Source organism: Musca domestica, unplaced genomic scaffold, assembly GCF_030504385.1.
Source record: "Musca domestica strain aabys unplaced genomic scaffold, Musca_domestica.polishedcontigs.V.1.1 15, whole genome shotgun sequence".
NCBI classification, from domain to species: Eukaryota; Metazoa; Arthropoda; class Insecta; order Diptera; family Muscidae; genus Musca; species Musca domestica.
In genome coordinates, this window is record NW_026712207.1 from 9,915,207 (window position 1) to 9,935,372 (window position 20,166).

At 35.3% G+C, this 20,166-nt stretch overlaps 2 protein-coding genes and 1 long non-coding RNA gene across 6 annotated transcripts; 2 read left to right on the plus strand and 1 right to left on the minus strand.

The window, feature by feature from the left end:
- Nucleotides 1–4,561: 4,561 nt before the first annotated feature.
- LOC131801236 (uncharacterized) lies at nt 4,562–7,557 on the plus strand. Of its 2 annotated transcripts, none has more exons than XR_009341746.1 (4): nt 4,562–4,933; nt 6,949–7,034; nt 7,105–7,337; nt 7,417–7,557. It is a non-coding gene; the product is annotated as an uncharacterized LOC131801236 (long non-coding RNA). The 2 variants fall into 2 exon arrangements; XR_009341747.1 differs by having other exon boundaries at nt 4,562–4,873.
- Nucleotides 7,558–11,103: 3,546 nt separating this feature from the next.
- LOC101900647 (peroxisomal membrane protein 2) lies at nt 11,104–12,496 on the minus strand. Of its 3 annotated transcripts, none has more exons than XM_059119862.1 (6): nt 12,356–12,496; nt 12,108–12,221; nt 11,923–12,018; nt 11,692–11,854; nt 11,508–11,627; nt 11,104–11,421 (listed from the first exon to the last, which is right to left on the minus strand). In XM_059119862.1, the coding sequence occupies exons 2-6, from the start codon at nt 12,194–12,196 to the stop codon at nt 11,314–11,316; spliced, it is 576 nt and encodes a 191-aa protein (XP_058975845.1). In that variant the 5' UTR covers nt 12,197–12,221; nt 12,356–12,496; the 3' UTR covers nt 11,104–11,313. The 3 variants fall into 3 exon arrangements, with proteins under 3 accessions (XP_058975845.1, XP_019890258.1, XP_058975844.1); XM_020034699.2 differs by having other exon boundaries at nt 12,108–12,213; nt 12,356–12,495; XM_059119861.1 differs by having other exon boundaries at nt 12,284–12,493.
- Nucleotides 12,497–14,481: 1,985 nt separating this feature from the next.
- LOC101900950 (glycylpeptide N-tetradecanoyltransferase) lies at nt 14,482–17,948 on the plus strand. Its single transcript, XM_005177628.4, has 2 exons — nt 14,482–14,877; nt 16,583–17,948. The coding sequence occupies exons 1-2, from the start codon at nt 14,655–14,657 to the stop codon at nt 17,800–17,802; spliced, it is 1,443 nt and encodes a 480-aa protein (XP_005177685.2). The 5' UTR covers nt 14,482–14,654; the 3' UTR covers nt 17,803–17,948.
- The last annotated feature ends 2,218 nt before the right edge of the window (nt 17,949–20,166 follow it).

Genomic DNA, 20,166 nt, shown 5'->3' on the forward strand with positions numbered 1-20,166 from the left:
ATAAATTTACAATAATTATCACAGAGATGTTTTAATCTTTTCTTTGAATTTGTTGGTTGATTTTTTTTAGAGTTGTGTTGTTGCTCCTTAAGACTTTATATGAATTCACCTTAGGTACTCTTATATGCGTTGCAGAGAGAGAGAGAGAGTGAGTGTGAGTGGGTGTTGAGAGGAGAGAGCCTAAATCTCCCTCCCTCTTGAGTTATCTTTTGTTAGGCTCTCTATGAGTTTTGTTGCTGTTGTTTAATGACGATGACGATGATGATGTTGATGTTTATTAATGACGTTAATGCTGCCCTGTTGGAGCTGTAGTTTTGAAGAGGGGATTCCCTTTTTCCTTTCACTTGATTTCTGTGTTTGGGATGATGCCTTTTTTGAAAAGGTTTTCTTTCCCGTTCGTTTTTTGATGTTTGAATTCGAGATCACTAATATTTTTTTAGGCTCCACACAGACGAGATTTTTATTTTATTTATTTTTTTAATAATATTATGACTTTTTTTTGTTCTTTAAGTTTGGAATTTTTGTTTTTCTGTTTTGGTTTTTTAATACGAAAAAAATAATTAAATGTAAAAATGTCTTAGTTTTTAATTTAATTTGATTAATGTTGTTTTTATTTTTAGAAATTAAATAGTTTTAATTATTGTTTCCGTTATTCTGTTGTTGTTGGTTTGTTTGTTGCTTTATAAAGTGTTTATTTTCCAGGCCACCACCACTCACTTCTCTAGGTGGCAGGCTTAAAAAGCCCTGGGGTTATTCTTGACCACTTTCCCTTTTCTTTTTGGCTATTTAAGATGGCTTTTCCAGTTTTTTTGCTTGGCTTTGTTTCAGGCCTCTTACACCTCTTCTTCTTCTTAAACTAAATATGTGTTTGTTTTCTTAATACTTTGTACAATAATAAAAATCTTAATTATTTTTTTTCTTTTTTTGTTTTAAGTGTTTTTTTTTTTTAAATTCAGTATTTTTTGTTTGTTGTTTAGTTTAGAGTTTGTTTTTGTTTTTCTATGTTGCGTTTTAAATTTAACTTTTTCGTTTTATTTGTACTTTAAAACTTTCTTTTCAGTTGTTGGTAGTTGTTGCTGTTGCCTTTTTGTTTTTGTTACAATTATTTATTTTTTTTATATTGTTGCTGTTTTTTTTTATTGAATTTGTGGGCGTGGTTGTTTTTATTTCTTTTTGCAAGAGTTGTGTTGTTGGGGGGGTTTATTTTTTGTAAAACAAAATTAAAGCGTATTTTGATGATGACGATGATGGGGGGTTGGGGGTTGTTGAAGGAAAAGAAGTTGTAAAAACTAAACTAAAGCTATGTTTTGAAAGCTTGAAATAAGGAATTAATCGAAAATAAAACGGGAATTTGGTTTCTTTCTTTTTTTTAAATATTCGAGTTGCGGAAATTTTAAGATATTTGAATGTATTGTGGTAGGTTAAGGCTGATGATGTTGCTGCTGTTGTTGTTTTTGTTGCTGCTGCTGCTTTTGCTATTTAGATTCTGAACCAATAATAGTTTTCTGTTCTTGCTGTGTTTGTTGCTTAATACTCCGTTTATGGCTGGTTTTTGTTGACTTTTCGTTTTGGCCTTTTCCAGGGCGGGGTGGGGGCTTCTTCCCTATTATTCAGTTTTCTTTGATTTTGGCAAGCAATAGTCTCTGCAAATCTTTCAAATTCCTTCTCAGCTCCTTAGGCTCAGCTCTGGGCCAAGAGTAGGTTTGCTTTGTTTGTTTTTGTGGGGTTGCTTTTTCTTGCTGTGGACAGATGAGTTTCTCTGCTTGGTTGTTTGTTGTTGTTATTATTATTTTTTTTATTGAATATTTCGAATTTCTTTGAAATTCTGAGTATTTTCACGTTTTATTTTGTTCTTAATTTTATTGCTAAAATTTCACTAAGTGTTTTTGTTTTTTTATTTTTTCCCAGTTTGGTTTTTAGTTTCAGAATGGTTTTTTGTTTCTCTTTTTGCGAATATTGTTTTTCAAGCTAAGCTTGGCTTCAGCTTCTTCCTTCCTTGCGTCCGTCCGTGCTTCGGCCTTCTTGCCTCTGCCTCTACACCGCTTTCCAGCTTCTTCCCACTCTCCAATTTCAGTCCGCACGTGTTTTGTAGTTTATTGTTGTTGTTGTTATTGTAATTGAAAAATAGGATATTGTTTCTTTACTATATAGTTTCTATTTGATTTTCTTTCTTTAAATGTAAATTATGGAGCAGATTTGTTTTTTTGTTGTTTTTTTTTTGCCAGCCACACTTCCTCAAAATGTCCTCCAAAAAACGCGCCAATGTGGTTAGGTTTTTGGTTTTGAGCTAAAGTTGTTTTTAAATTCTCGGGTTTGTAGTTTTGTTGTTGTTGTTGTTGGTAATTGGTTTTTTGATTTATTTTGTTTTGTTTGTTTTTTCTTTGTTTTGTTTGTTTTTTGTATTCGTTTCGATGGTGTTTTTGTTATTATTTCAGTTTATGATGAAAAGTGATGTCAAAACGGAGATTTAGTTACAAAAGCTGGAAGGAGAAGAAAAACAAATTAAATATTAAAAAAATGTATTTAAATTTGGCATCAAAAACATGAATTTCTGGTAATAACAATAAAATTGGCACATTTTGAACTGTTGATTCAAAACCTATTTTATTTATTTTATTTTATTTTTATTTATTTTCAATTAGTACAGAAACCTAGCCAACAGGGCCATGGACGGTTCAAAAAACTTCTATACATGACTACTCTAAAATTATTATAATATCCTTAATCCTAAAAGAATTACTTAAAATTAAACACTAAAACAAATTAACAAAAAATGAATAAAATTAACAATTGATTGATGGTTCCAAGAACTCCTATACATGACTACTCCTACTACTACTAGCATTACGACGCGGAGAAGAAGACTTCAGCAAGCCATCCAATGAAACTATTATTTTTTTTTGTTCAGCGAACTCCCTTAAACCCAATTTGCACTCCAGTTTTGATGTTGAAAAGTCAAAATATTATTTTTTACAAAGATTCCTAAGGGACCTCTCATTTTTTGCAAAATGTGTCGACTCTTTCACAGGATAGAATGAGGGCAAGATGCGGACCTGTGTATACAATTTTCTATTATAGGATATAGTAGCCATTAAGAACTCCAAATACCAAATGTGAAACAATTCCGGTGAAAATTGCAACACAAATCATAAAAATTACAAATATATGGAGATACAGTTGTACAGGGTGAGATGAGAAAAAAAACTGCAAACAACTTCAGACTGCTGTTCTTTCTAAGCCACACTTACACGGCAACAGGAAGAAAATAGACTCAAAAGAGCTAAAGAGTTGCTTGGCCGAAAGTGGTGAACTGCCGAATTAGGGGTTTCTCCGATAAGAAAATATTCGTTGTCCAGCAGTTCGTAAACAAACAAAATTATCGTGTTTACTTGCCAAAGAGAGGTCAGATGAAAATGTGCACCTTCGGTTGACCACTAGAAGTCAAGCCCCGGCCATGGTGATGGTGTGGGCCGCCATAACAGCCGATGGTCGCACTCCGCTCGTTTTAAACGACCGTGGCATCAGAATAAATGCCGAATATTATCGCGAAACTCACACTCAGCACGCGCCACCCAAGAATTGTTACGAAATGAGGTTCCTCGCTTCATTTCCAGCTCACAATGGCCACCAAAATCTCCCGGATACCAAATCGTTGGACTATTGTATCTGGAGTATTTTCGAAAGCAAGGTTGGCACTAAAAACTACCAAGGTGGCGATTACCTCAAGCAAACGCTTCGACGGGAATGGGCCAAAATACCGCATAGCAACATTCGGGCAGCGTGGGACGCCGGTTTCATTGGCCGTTTGAAGGCCATAATTCGTGCCAAAGGTGACAAAATTCGAACAAATCTGAACTAAATCTCAAAATTTGATGCTATTTCCGACAATTTTTGCTTTCATTCAATTAAATTAAAAAAAATGTAAAAATTATGGCGTTCACTTTGTCGTAGTTTTTTTATCTCATTACGACGAGGAGAAACTTCTGCAAGTTTGCCGGTACAGTTATATGGAGGCTATACGAAAACGTAGACTTATATGGCCTATTTTCAATTCCAATAGTTCTACGGACCGAAAACAGATCTCTCTCGTGTGCTTTTGCGTGTTATAAAGAATTCCGCAGACATAATTCCCTGTACTAGAGTGTGACGTGGGGTATAAAAATGCATGTGTCCATACAGGCCATTCATGAGTAGCCCCAATTCAGATCACTTTCGCCATGAATTATTAAAGACAAAAATTACTACTTGTCCCCTCTCCCCTTTTCGGTAACATTCTTAATACTTTTCCTTGTAAAATCACCATCTGGAACACACACATCAAATAATGTATTTTTGACCAAAAGGAACATTGCCACGTTTACATTGCATTTAGGAATTGTGTTATCTAACTTGGTGTTGATATAAAGTATTTTTTGTTTCAAATTCAACTCTACAGAGACGCATCAAAACTGCACCACACAATGGGCTTCATGTCTGGCAGCCAAACACAACAAAAAAAAACACAACAACGAACAAACAAAAAAAAAATAAATGTCATCAATTAAAATTGCAATAACCCCAGTAAAAAATATTTGGAGTAATCCTCAACCGAGCAATAGAGGAGTAATGATTTCTTCATCCATTTGGAGTAATAAGCGAGCAATGTATGAATTTTGTTTTGCCAAAAAATTCCACGAAGTTGGAAAAAAATTGATGTCTCGCCTTATGCTCCAAATGGATCAATAAGGGATGCATCAAAGCATTTTTGGCATGTTTTTTTTTGTTTGATGTAACTGTTGTTTAACTGTTGCTTTCGTCATGTTCGATTATTTCTTTATGGTTGTCCGTCCATTTGCTCAGTTTTCTTGTGTCCGTCTGAAGTGAAACACGTGTTGTAAGTGTAAATAAAGTGTAATTAAAAAAATTAAAAAAGTGTAATTAAAAAAATCAATTGGTAAAATAATGTGTGATAATTTTGTTTCTAAACGTCATCTTAGACGGCTTGTAAAAAAAGAAATTGAAAATTTCTCAAATTGTACTCGGCAGACTCTTACTGATCAGGAACTTTCGGCACCTATAGAAATTAATCAGTCATCAAATGAGGGTAGCCAATCGGAAAACTTTAATATTCATGACGAAATGAATCCAAATGATACGAGTTTCAGCAGTGAAAAAAAAGATTGTATTGATCGGAAGCTTGCTTCGTGGGTAATAAATAATCGCGTTTCCAACGAATGCTGTAATTCGCTTCTTAGCATTTTAAAAAGTGAAGGTATTAATGTTGCACTATGCAAGGAAACATTGTTGAAAGCGTTATATGCAGAAAACTCTTATTGCCCTAATGAGAGCCCGTCAATATCACAAATGCCACCAGGTGAATATTTTCATTTTGGATTAGAAAAAGCGCTGATGATGCATGGCCAATACTTGCTGTTGAATGCAAAGTCCGAATTACTTCTTGATGTATTTGTGGATGGAATGCCGCTTTATAAAAGCTCATCAACGTCATTATGGCCAATCTTATGTTCTTTCTCAGAGTTCAAAAACTCACAACCATTTTTAATTGCTACTTATATTGGTAAATCAAAACCTCCGGATGTAAAGGATTTCTTAAAAAGATTTGTGGAGGAATACATCTATTTGAAAAATGAAGGTTTTAAAATTGGTGATAAATACTTTACACCCAAAATTAGACTTTTTGTTTGTGACACACCTGCAAGGGCTTTTTTAACCGGTACAGTGGGACACACTTCTGCGCAAGGATGTTCGAAATGTGAGCAAGAAGCTTCATATAAAAATAAGAGACTAAATTATGCTATAGTACCCGGAAATGCCAGGACTGATGAAGCTTTCCTAGCACGAAAAAGTCAAGCATATCACATACAGCAATTTCGTAGCGAAACTCACCCTTTGGAATTATGCAACATTAAGATGGTCACACAATTTCCGCTTGACACTATGCATTTGATTGACCTTGGAGTGTTTAAAAAGATGTTGCGTTTAATTTTACAAAACAAGCATACAAAATCAAAGTTAAATGTAGCGGAAATAAATGAATTAAATCGCAAAATATTGTATATTGCGAAGTATACCCCAAAGGAGTTTGCTCGAAAAGGTAGACTATTTGACGAGGTATGCAGGTGGAAGGCAAAGGAATTCCGGCAAGTTGTGCTTTACACGGGAATAATTATTTTTAAAAACATATTGCATGAGGATTTATATACACACTTTTTACTATTACATACAGCATATCGGATGGTTTCGTGTCCTTCAAATTGTCATAAGAATTTGCAATGCGTTCAACAACTAATGGAAGCTTTTGTTGCCGATTTTGCCTTGATATATGGAAGTGATAAGATCAGTTATAACGTGCACAATTTACTACATTTGGCGAAATGCGTGGAAAACTTTGGAAATGTAGAAAATTTTTCATCATATAAATATGAGAACTTTTTGCAAACCTTAAAAAAAGATTGTCGGAAACCATCATACATTAGCCAACAGCTAAATAATCGATGCATGGAGCGGCATTTGCTTTTGAAAACAAATGATCCTAAATTCTTACCACTTGGGCAAAAACACAGAAACAACTTGTTTATGAGATACAAGTTCGACACATATTTCTTATCCGGAAAATCTCCTGACAATTTTTGCTTCACTATGAGTATGGTTCCAATTAAAGTATATGGTTTCTTGGTAGATAGCGGCGAAGAATACGTAGTCGGTAACGCATTTACAGATGCAGTAAGCTTGTTTCAGTACCCAGTGGACTCTAAAAAGTGTTTAGGAATTTGTAAGGCGAAAACACTAAATATCCACCGAGAGAAAATTAACATGCGTGACATATATTGCAAGATATTTTGCGTACCTGATGGGGAATATTTTGTATTTATTCCTATTCTACACCACTGTCAAATTTAGTAAATACTAATATTTAAACTATATTTCAAACTATTTTTCTACCTTAAGAACCATGAATTTTAATGCGAACATATTCCAAACTCAATCAGTTTTTACGGATGAAACTGTACAAAGCACACCGAATAATGTCGCAGGTAATGTTAACTCATAGCTCTTTTTATATTTTTTATCATAGTAATTATTTGATTTTATGTTCATTTCTAGAAACAAACAATGAAACAAAAAACACCAATAAAAAATTGGAAAACAAAATTGATCTCCTTCAAACTGAAGTCGAAGCTTTAAAGAAAATTATGTGTAAACAGACAATTTTGTTAGAACAGGTCGTTAAACACATACGCCCAACTAGCAAGGATCTCAAAATTTTTCCAATAAATTCACTAGAGGAATTAAATTCGGCAGAACAATTAGTTAATAACGAGCCTGAATCAGAAGTGGTAAGCCAGAGTTTTTAATGCATAATTTAAGTGAATTTGGTACTAAAAGCTAATTATATTTATCTTTAATTATTTTCAGATATCATATATGAAACTAAAATTTGGCAAAGACAAAATAGAAAAGGCGTTACATGCAATGATTGGTGACAATATTTTGCTTCGGGTAAATTGGGATGGAGCTAAAAATAAGACAGCCATAAACAAATATCGGTTGTTTAACTTTTTTATTTCGGTAATAGCTTGATTTTATAACGTGTTTTAAATAATATGTACATGATGTTTATTTTTCCTTTATTTTTGCAGAATCACTCAGAGACACCTACGAAACTTATCCTGAATTTGAAAAATCTTTTAAGTTGGCCTTTCGCAAATGTAAGGCAACATTTTACCGGCAAACCTACAGCCTAAAATCTAAATAAATAAAGTATTTAATATGTTTTTTTAATTATAAGAAATTATAGTACAAAAATGAATTATTTGTTTTTTTTTTCGTTAAAAATAAATGATAAAATATATATTCTTTATTTTACTCTTTTCTTTTACTTCTTTACTTTCTTTTACTCTTTCAGGAGATAACAAAGATTACTCCCTTGATTCTCCTTTCCGAGATCAAAAGGAGTACTCCCTATATGCTTTTTCAGGAGATAACAAAGATTACTCCCTTTGTCCTCCTTTCCGATATGAAAACGAGTACTCCGTCTATGCTCTTTCAGGAGATAACAAAGATTACTCCCTTTGTCCTCCTTTCCGAGATGAAAACGAGTACTCCGTCTGTCATCCAATGGGAGCTCAAAAGGAGTGCTCGCCTCCTAGGACATGCAATGTTAAAAAAGAGTATAAAATGCAAGAGAGTCGGAGATTTAAGGAGTACTCCATTGCTCGAAAAGGAGCGTCCTACGATTAATCGTTGGATGATCCAATTTTTTACTGGGACGTTGTTACACCTCTGAGCAGATTTGCGATTTGATGCCCACCAACCAACCAGCCAGCAAACCCAACCACACACAACATTCAATACACAAAAATAAAACACAACACAGCCGCACACACACGAGAAAAAAAATTGCCGGCTTTCGGCTTAACAAAAGCAGCAGCAAGCCATCATAATATACAAATTCCACTACAATCATCCATTCACACGGCAAATACACACTCTCGTCGGTGGCGGCGACGACGACGACGGTGTCGTTTGTGGCGGCATACGGTGTGATCTTCTCTCTCTCTAATAACAGGACCCCCACCATTTGAAACCCCACTTACTCTTTTTTTTGGTTCTTTCTCACAATTAAAATATATGTACTCCCCCCATCTATGTAGGCACAATATCACATATACGCAGCAGCGCAGCACATACATACGCAGATATGTAGCACCTCTTTACACCAACTTTGCTTGCATTTATTGATTATTGCAGAATTTGAAAAAATAATAATGCCCCTCCCAGAACAAGCAACTAACTGGCCAGCCAACAAGTCAGTCATTCATCCATCCATCCATTTCCCTGCATAAGCCATACACATTTTATTTTTTGTCAAATTTTCTACATTGTTTTTTCATCTCGCATTTTTTTCAATTTCAACCGGAGCAAACCCAATAAAAATTGTATTTCAAAATCACCAATTTTTTTTTATGCAAGCACACACAGTGTTGTAGTAGTGCAGAAAAAAAAAAACCTCTTTTCACAAACGACGGCGTTAACGTCGCAAAAAAAATTTCTAATGGATGATAGCTTGCTTTATTTCTTCTCCTCATCGTCGTCGTCGTTGTCGTTGGTACATTTTTAATACATACACACATACATTCACTTTTTTATATTAAGAGAAAAATGCATGTACATATACATTTTTTAAAGCCAAATTTCACTTGGAATTTTCATTGCAATTCAATTGCATTTGCCAAAAATTTTGTTTGCACTAGCTATTTGAGGTTTTGCAATAAGTTTTCAATATGTTTTTAAAGTTTTTGCCATTAATTTTTAGCAAATTAGAAAATTTTCCTCCGTCAACATACGTACCCACGAACACAGACACAACTAGAGCTGGCAGAATATCGATAGCAATATAGATACTATCGATATTGCAGCTTTTTTTGGAATAGCTATCGATTAAAGGTTTTCTATCGTTATTATCAGGCAAAATGACAAGTACGTTTATATACAAATCTTTATCCAGATTAACCTAAATATTAGACCAATTACAAAAAAAATTAACAATATTTTAAAATAAAGACACAAGCGGAATAGCCAGTACGAACAATTTTTTTTGATTTATCTATTCCGTTCCTCTTACCCCTTTTTCTTATAAACCGAGAATTGTCCCAATTACAAGAGCTTGGTTTCAAAAAAACTGTACGATATCCCTAACAACATACAAGGTGAGATAAAAAACTGCAACAAAGTCAAAAACCATAACTTTTAACTATTTTATTCAAATTTTATTGAATGAAAGCAAAAAATGTCGGAAATAGCATCAAATTTTAGAATAAGTTTAGATTTTTGGCACGAATTATGGCCTTCAATCGGCCAATGAAATCGGCGACACACGCTGCCTGAATGTTGCTCTGCGGTGTTTTGGCCCATTCCCGGCGAAGCGCTTGCTTGAGGTGATCGACATTTTGGTATTTTTTAGTGCCTACCTTGCTTTCCAAAATACTCCATACACAATAGTCGAACGGATTGGTATTCGGAGATTTTGGTGGTCATTGTGCGCTGGAAATGAAGGGAGGAACCTCATTTTGTAACCAGTCTTGGGTGGAGCGCGTGCTGAGTGCAATGGTGCTGAGTCCTTTTGGAATGTCCAAGGTCTGCGCGATAATATTCGGCATTTATTCTGATGCCACGGACGATTAATACGATCGGAGAGCGACCATCGGCTGTTATGGCGGTCTTGAGCGCTTGAGTTCTGGTGGCTAACCGAAGGTGCACATTTTCAGCTGACCTCTTTGGCAAGTAAACACGATCATTTTGTTTGTTTAGCAGTTGCTGGGCAACGAATGTTTTCTCATGGGAGAAAACCTAATTCGATTGCTCACCACTTTCTGCCAAGCGCAGCTACTCTACCTCTTTTGAGTATATTTTCTTTGATCTTTAATCATATCATATGTAAACGCAGTATTAGTGCAACTATGAAAAGGGAAATTAACGAAATATTAAAGGGTTGCCAAAGTTCGTTTACAGATATAACATTTGTGTTTAGAGAAAACCCTAATTCGGTTGATCACCACTTTCTGCCAAGCGAAGCTACTCTACCTCTTTTGAGTATACTTTCTTTCTGTTCTTTAATCATATCATATGTAAACGCAGTATTAGTGCAACTATGAAAAGGGAAATTAACGAAATATTAAAGGGTTGCCAAAGTTCATTTGAATGAGGTTTAATTGACTTTTTGGCTAGTTCACGATATAAGGCCGTTATTACATATGACGCGTTTTTATAGTTGAAATTTTTATTAAACATTAGAATGTGCATTGCAAGCAAATTAACAAAAAGCAATTACAGTCGTAACATTTGTGTTTAGCTTTGTGTTATGTTAAATAAAGAGATAGAACCTCGGGAAGCCTGCGTTTTGATATGTTTTGAAGCATGAACTTCAAAAAAATTTAATTTTTCGTCTTCAAAACAAAACAATGTAGCACCGACCATACGTTAGGGACATATTTAAATAAAAAATGTAAGTACAAGGAAACATGTAATATTTTGGGACTCCTGGGACTTTGGTGTTGAACTGCAGATAAAATACTGTAGGTAGTATAAAATTGAAAACTCTGCTTGTTTTAGTATATAAAAAATGTATTGTTAGAAAACAATTGAATTTGATTCTCCTGCATGTTTACAATAAAGGAAGTATTAATAAAATATTTTGATTACATTTAAAATTGGTGTAACCATCTTAATTACAGTTTGTGACCGAACCATCGTTGGACATATGCATTAACCCACTCCAAATATGCTCTCAAAAATGCAACAATTTTGTGAAATTCACTTGGCTTTGGCGGCAGCTTCTTGTTTTTCTTGGAAGCGGCGACGTTTGTGTGCGATGTAAACAACCCATATAAACGAAACCAAACTCATTGTGACGGTGCGGAACTAAAAGATAAAAAAACAAGATGAATTATTGGGGCATCATAAACGGCTTTCAAAAATAAGAGATAGTGTGGAAAAACCCCACTTACCATGGGAGGAACATAGTAAATATTTAGAAAAACTGCCAAAGAAAGATATTGCCAATTGGCCTTCAACAGTGGCCAATATAATTTCATTAAATTTGACATTGCAACATTGTGAGATTTCATCTGAAAGTAAATGAAAAAATTAAAATGATTTTTTTATCATATCCAATTCAAACGTTGGAAATACCTCAAAACGTGCAAGGAAATACAACGACAATGCCTGATAGATTGGGGCATATACCAAACGTTCCGAAAGGAATTGGAAAAATTTCCTGAATTTGACATCTTCGTGGAACAAACGTTCAACTGTCTTATAGAAGTAATGCGGTACACTGCCACCGAAGATTAAACTATAAAGAAACAATAAATCAAATTACATTGTTTCAGATATCGGGCAATCAGGCGACATGGAACTTACCCAAACAAGGCATATGACAAAACACTTTGTTGATTAACTTTTCCCTTGCCGGCCATGCATTGTGAGGTGTAATTGGCCGATGCAGCAAGAGCAGAGCTAAACAGGGTAATTTATATAAAATATACAATTATAAAATATAAAAATATTCTTTAAAGCCGGTGGTGCATAAAATAATTACTACTTACGCTGTAATGGATTTTGTGCGTACTGGATGATTGAACAATTGTTCCAAATAGAAACCAAAAAAGGAATATACTGGCCGGGAGAGAGACATTTTTCAAAACTTTTTACCTAAAAAGCTAAAAAAAAAAACGATGGATAAATGTTTTGTCAATTATTTTAAGTTCAAAGTACAAAGTACTTGAAATTCCAAAACTTGCAAATTGTATTTTTATACGCTAGCAGTTGGGGGTATGTGCTAATCTCCTTATACCTTTGCCACTAAACTAAGTAATTGGTTTCTAAGTTAAAGGGGGAATGTTTGTTATCACAAAACAACTAAATTAAAATAAAATTTAGTAAGTGCAATGTCAATAAATACTGCGTTATCTGGTGTGTTATCTTTATTGTATCTCATTTCCATAAAGCACCGTTATCGATAGAGTTCGATGTAAACAAACCGATTTCGATAAATTCATGATAACTGTGTTCGTGTTCGTTCAAAAAATGTAAAATGTGATGTGTTAAGGGTGATTTTATAGCTATTATTTAATGAAGCTCAGCGTAATTTCCTCTTACAACAAAAAACGCTTGCATATTATTGAATTTCATTATCAAGATGCCTGTTCTGTCAAGTAAACTAACCATGCTTTTATTCTATTTTATGGTCAGCCCAATTTTTGGCTCAATGAGTGTGTAAATTGTCGATTTTAGGCTGAAGATCAGTCAGAAGTATTACAAAAGCTATCAATGCCTTTTTGTCTATGAAAAAGTAAAATGTAAAAATTAATAAGGCAAAGCATGGCTAAATTAGAAAGGTTTCTCAACATCAAAGAAACTAGAAAAAATACAACTCTGTGCTAGACTTTTAAATATGCAACAGTTGGTTTTGTTTATTTATTTATTTTTTTAACAAAATTCATATATTGGGGAAAACCCGCGATACAAGAATGGAATTTTGCGGTTTTCCATAATATTCAATCTAAAATCGTGGGACACAACAATCAACGAAAATATCCATTCATTTTGCAACCAAAGTTGAAATAATTGAAATCCAGAACAGCAAGAATGTAAAAGTTTCTACTACGATAACCGATTTTCCCTTTATTTACGAACTTCAAATATGAAATTTGAAATAATTCCGGTAAATAATGTCGCTGAAATCATGAAAATACCGAATATCGGGAGGTACCTCTATATGGAGGCTATACGAAGACGTTGACCTGCATACAAACATTTTTGTCATAGGCTGTAGTACCCATTACGAACTTTAAATATGAAATTTTAAATAATTCCGCTAAATAATGTCGCCGAAATCATGAAAATACGAATATCCGCAGGTACCGTTATATGAGGGCAATACGAAAACGTGGATCTGCATAAGAATTTTTTTTCAAATGTTGTAGTAACCATTAAGATCTCCTAATACGAAATTTGAAACGATTCCGGTGAATAATGTTGCTAAAATCATCAAATCAAATCATCATTTGGAGGCTCCTTTGTTCATTTCCGAAGAAGCCAGTCGATGACTTAAGGTGCAAGTACATAACAAGCTTGAAGTCATGGCTAGGCATTTTAATGTCAAATTATAATGGACAACGACGCAGGATTTCAGTGCGGCTCTGTAATCCATTTGTGAAATGTCACAAAATATGCCTAGCCATGACTTCAAGCTTCTTATGTATTTAGACTCTTAAGCCAGCCAAATAAGTGCTATATGTATTCCCACCTTTAATGTGCAGGGTATACCACAAGGCGGTCAGGGTATTATGTCTTTGTGCATTTGTTTGTAACATGGAGAAGGAAACGTGATAGACCCATAGTTCCTTTTGATGATCTGCCTAGAATAACATTCGATTTATGCATGTCGGTCCGTCTGTCCGTATATATTTGTAAACAAAGTAGAGGTCACATTTATTGCCCGATCCAGATGAAATTTTCCACATATAATTTGTTTGACCCAAGGACGAACGGTATTGAAATTGGACATAATCGGTCGAAATTTAAATATAGCTCCCATATATATCTTCTTTTGAATTGCTTTTTTGTGCACCAAACGTGTAATATCGGCCCAAATAGTATGGAATTTTGCACATACGATCAAATTAGGCCAGAAAATAAGTTTCATGGAAAACAAAAAAGTTAAAAAATAACAGACCCAATAATTTGTACACATTTTTTGAAAATTTTCCAATCAATCATAAATTTTTTTTTGATAATTTGCATAAATTTACGTCAATTTAATCTTTAAAGACCACTGTACCAAATGTAAAAATAGCTTTACACTTCATCAAATGCTGGAACACAGCTATCATATCAATTCAATTGTCTTGCTTTTGGCAATCCTGTTTTGTCCGTTGAAACGAATTTAGATTTACAGATCCCTACTAACCGATAAAAACAAACAGACAAATAACCCCCAGCCTGGCAACTCTGTTTGGACCAAAGACCGAAAAAAAACCTAACCTAAATACATACATGCAAATAAAAAGAAGCAACTAAATATACCTAGAACGAACAAAAAAAATAACAATTCACGAATTTTATTAAGTATAGTATATTTGTGTTGAAAAATGCCCAATAAAGAAATCGAAACAAATGAAAATAAGGATACGACGCTAGAAAAGAAATCCACGGAAGGCGATGTCGTCAGTGCAAACAGCAAAAAGTCGGAAAATGTAAGCGGCGATGATGGTGCAAATAAAAACTTGGTGGGCATTAAGGAAGCGGCAGCTAGCGATAATGATACCGAGAAAAAGAAACCTCCTGCAATTGTAAATTTAGCTGCCGATTTGAGTGAGTTGGAAAAATAATTTAAAAACTTTTTTTTTAAGTGGAATAATGGGTCAAAGGGCGTGGCTGTGAATGGGGACGGACGTTCAACTTATTGATATTTCTAAAACAAAAAAGAAAGACATAAGAATCCTTAAATAGTTTTTATGTTCATGCGGGCGGTATACAAAAGTAGGCTTTCTTTATTGCGTGCTTCAGCTGCCATACCCACCATTTTGATTATCTAAGGGTGGTTATTTTTCTTTTTCTAACACCCACCCCCTCATAGTAGAGTGTCTTCAGCATTGAAGCAGTTGTAAATTGTCCTTTGAGACAAAAAGAAAATATTACATTGCCTTATTTTCAATAATAGTAGAATCATTTTGAAATGGCCCCTAAACAACAAATCGGATGAACAACATATATGGGAGCTATAGCTATATCTGAAGCGACTTTTTGATGTACTTGCTTCTAGACAGAATTCGGTGGCATGTACCAAAATTCAGCCCATTTGGGCTGATATTGGCTATTTGGAGCACAATTAACCCGAAATCGGTTGAGTATATATATGGGAGCTATAGCTAGATCTGAACCGATTCTCTCCAAATTTGATGTATCTGCTTCTAGATTGAATTCGGTCGGATGTAACAAAATTCAGTCCATTTGGACTGATATTAGCCATTTGGAGCACAATAAACCTGATATCGGATAGAGATATACATGGAGGCTATATCCAAATCTGAACCGATCTTGATCAAATTTGGTAGAGGTATTTCTGGGCTGTATCTGATAACTGGTACCAAATATCATTGCTGTCGAATGCATGTTACGAATGTGGGGGACTTTAAGCCCCAAATCGAATGAAACATATATATGGGAGCTATAGCTATATCTGAACCGATTTTCTCCAAATTTGATATACTTGCTTTTAGACTGAATTCAGTCGGAATAGCAAAAATTCAGTCCATTGGGGCTGATATTGGCCATTTGGAGCACAGTAAACCTGATATCGCATGAAGATATACATGGGAGCTATATCTTAATCTGAACCGATCTTGATCAAATTTGGCAGAAGTATTTCTGGGCTGTATCTGATATCTGGTACTAAATACCATTGTTGTCGAATGCATATTACGCTTCTGAGGGACCCTAAACACCAAATCGGATGAAACATATACATGGGAGCTATAGCTATATCTGAACCGATTTTCTCCAAATTTGATGTACTTGCTTCTAGACTGAATTCGGTGGGATATACCAAAATTCAGGTCATTTGGACTTAAATTGACCATTTGGTTCACCCGAAATCGGTTGAAGATATATGGGAGCTATATCTAAATCTGATCCGATTATCACCAATTTCAATAGGGTTCGACCTTGGGCCAAACAAGTATTGTTTGGAAAATTTCATCTCAATCGGATAATAAATGCGACCGGCATTTTGTTTACAGGAATTAATGGACAGACGGACGACGGATTGACATGCATAAATGGACTCAGAAAGTGTTTCTATGAAAATCCTCAAAAGTAACTATGGGTCTATCACGTTTCCTTCTTCAAAGACATAATACCCTGACCACCTGGTGGTGTGGGCTATAAAAAGAACTTGGCCCCCTTTTAATTAATAGTTTTCTTGGTTTTATTTCCACTTTGATTTTCAGAATGTTTTCCAAAATCTCTTTCATTTTTTATAAAAATAATAACAAATTCTCTTTGTTTAATTTTTCAGATCTGCTCAACAGACAAGACCTGCTGCAGGCCGTTTCCGATGTCGTCTCTGGCCAAAGTCGCCAGACAAAATTTGCCTTTTGGTCAACCCAACCAGTGCCTAAACTCTACGAAGAGATTACGACAAATGAATGCATTGAACCAGACAAGGATATTTCAGAAATACGGCCGGATCCGTATGCCCTACCCGAAGGTTTCAAATGGGACACCTTGGACTTGAATAACAGTAGCGATCTAACCGAATTGTATACACTGCTTAATGAGAACTATGTGGAGGATGACGATGCCATGTTTCGCTTTGACTATCAACCCGAATTTCTCAAATGGTCTCTGCAATCGCCTGGCTGGAAACGTGACTGGCATCTGGGAGTGCGTGTTGTGAAATCGGGCCGCCTGGTGGGATTCATCTCGGCCATACCCAGTAATCTGAGAGCTTATGATAAGGTTATTAAGGTGGTGGAAATCAATTTCTTGTGTGTCCACAAGAAGCTGCGTAGCAAGCGTGTGGCCCCAGTATTAATTAGGGAAATAACGAGGCGTGTCAACTTGACGGGCATCTTCCAGGCTGCCTATACGGCTGGTGTGGTTCTGCCCAAACCGGTGGCGACGTGTCGCTACTGGCATCGTTCCTTGAATCCAAAGAAACTTATCGAGGTCAAGTTCTCGCATTTGGCCCGAAACATGACAATGCAGCGTACAATAAAATTGTACAAACTACCCGATCAACCCAAGACTAAAGGTTATCGCCGCATCGAACCCAAAGATATGGACAAAGCTCTTAAGCTATTCGATGAATACATGAAAAAGTTCAGTCTGTGTCCTGTGTTCAGCAAGGAGGAGTTCCGTCATTGGTTCACACCCAAGGAGGGCATTATCGATTGCTTCATTGTCGAGGATGACAAAGGCAATATAACCGATCTAACAAGTTTCTATTGTTTGCCCTCGTCTGTGATGCATCATCCGGTGCACAAAACCCTGCGTGGAGCCTATTCGTTCTATAATATTTCCACCAAAACCCCCTGGTTGGAGCTGATCAATGATGCCCTTATCTCAGCCAAAAACATACAAATGGATGTCTATAATGCCCTCGATTTGATGGAGAACAACACATTCTTGAGGCCATTGAAATTTGGGCCCGGCGACGGAAATTTGCAATACTATTTGTACAACTGGCGGTGTCCCAGTATGAAGCCCCAAGATGTTGCTTTGATCCTAATGTAGATGATTCCTCCTGCCTCAGATGATTATCGTTTTGAGTAATGCCGAAATAAAAAGAAAAAAGAACAGAACACACGCGCATGCATGTATACATATTGTATTTTTTAATAAAGTTTAGTTTCATAGTGCCCAAAAAAAAAAAAACAGAACCACAAACAACAACAAATGGTCTATAACTTCTAACTACCTAACGTTATGCCTGTAATTGTACTTTACGTTTTCGTTCTTCCCTCCCTTTCTCCTTTAATTTAGCTTTGAACCATAACTCATACAAATACAATGTATGATCTACAAGACCTACAAGACATTATCATCATGCCATCATAGTGTTATTTGAATTGTTTAGACATCTAATTTGTAATAGTTTTATATCGAATGATCATCATGTTTTGTTTTTGTTTGGTTTCTTTCGTCAAAATCCAAACAAACGAAAAAAAGGAACACAACTTAGCAACGTCTAAATTTTGATTTTGTGTTTTGTTTTCGGAAAATTATTGAAATCATCAGGACAAAGATTTCAGTGTTCTTTTTTTTTTCAAATCTAATAAAACATACGAAAAAAAAACAATTGTTGATATGAAAATAAATCTTTATTTGGTATTTTGGTAGAGGGGCTCAGAATCAACGAAGGCATATTAGGTGAGAGATCTAGCAGTGATGTACCTCTTTCTTTTCTAACGATTTGCTGGAGCTGAAGATACATCAGACCATCGCCGAAATTCACGTTACTTTTCATTTCGAAAGATAGAACACTCGTTTTTGGAAACAAGGTCAGTAATAAGAAAATGATTTCTCGGAGAGCTGCCAATTTTTGAAAACTGTCACAATTTGATCTGAACAGCAAAAATAGCATCTTTTCTAGGTTCATATATATAAATAGGAGTCTATATTACGAAGGTGAGGGACTTAAAGACCAAATCGCATAAAACTTATATATGAGAGCTATTGCTATATCTGAAGCGATTGTCACCAAATTTGAAGTACTGGTTTCTAGGAAGAATTCAGTCGGAATTGCTAAAAATTTAACCAACTCGGTCTGATATTAGCTATTTGGTGCACAATAACCCTGATATCGAATAAAAATATATATGGGTGCTATATCCAAATCTGAACCGATCCCGATAAAATTTTCACACGTATTTTCGAGCAGTATGTGATGTCCGGTACCAAATATCATCCTTGTGGAGTACATATTACGCATGTGAGGGATTTGAACCCCCCAATGTACTTCTGTGCGATGTACCAAAATTCAGGTCATTTGGACTTGAAGATATATGGGAGCTATATCTTAATCTGATCCGACTATCACCAATTTCAATAGGGTTAGTCCTTGGACCAAACAATTATTGTTTGGAAAATTTCATCTCAATCGGATAATAAATGCGACCTGAATTTTGTACACAAGAATACATGGACGGGCGGACTGACATGTATAAATCGACACAGAAAGTGATTCTGTGAAGATCCCCAAAATTAACTATGGATCTATCTCGCTTCCTTCTTCATGTTACAAACAAATGCTATGTGGTGTAGGGTATAAAAAGACAAATCCGTTTTTCCACTTTCTCGCGACCACCGAAATACTTGCTCGAATTTCAATAAAGGGTAAAAATCGATCCAGCTTGGGAGGGAGCACCCCTGGGAATAGAAAACAAATCGAGAATATTCTTTTTTCCAGCGTCGCTCAAATAAAAGTAGCTTGCTTTGCTCGTTTTCGGGCAGAAGCAAATTTCGCTGGAAACAGAGCAGAGTCTACTCCTTCCAGGCACTCTTTTAGTTTTCGTCATACACAAAATTTACCCGCCCCCTTGTTCTGCGCTTTTCTCACAAGTAAATACGGGCAAACCTCAGCTCTGATATTAACCAGAATATCTGAAGATACACTAGATGTTGGTACAATCATTTCATATTTAAAACGAAATAAATACCGGCCCATCGACTCTTCTGGTGCCAGGTGCTGACATTTTGAGACGGATAAAATTATTTATTTCTTTCGATATCTCAAACTCTAACTGTCTCCCACGAAATCCGTTGAAGGCACGAAGTGAATTTCTAATTTGACATTGCTTAGCTATCCTCACAGAATACAATTCTTGAATATTTAGGGTTATCGTTAGCATAAAAATGTGGACTGAAAAGCTGGCAATTTACAGTTCTGTTTTACATTTTAAATCCACACAAATTTGGATCCATTATTACATTTTCTCAATTCTACGAAAAAGCTAGATCATTGTTCACATCCTGGAAGCAAAAATTCAATTTTGAACTTGGCATTTTCGTTGAGGCTAGGCGTATCCTCATAATACACAATATTTATTTAATATATGGGGCAGTGGGTAAAGCACACCTCCTACTTTAATCTGTAAG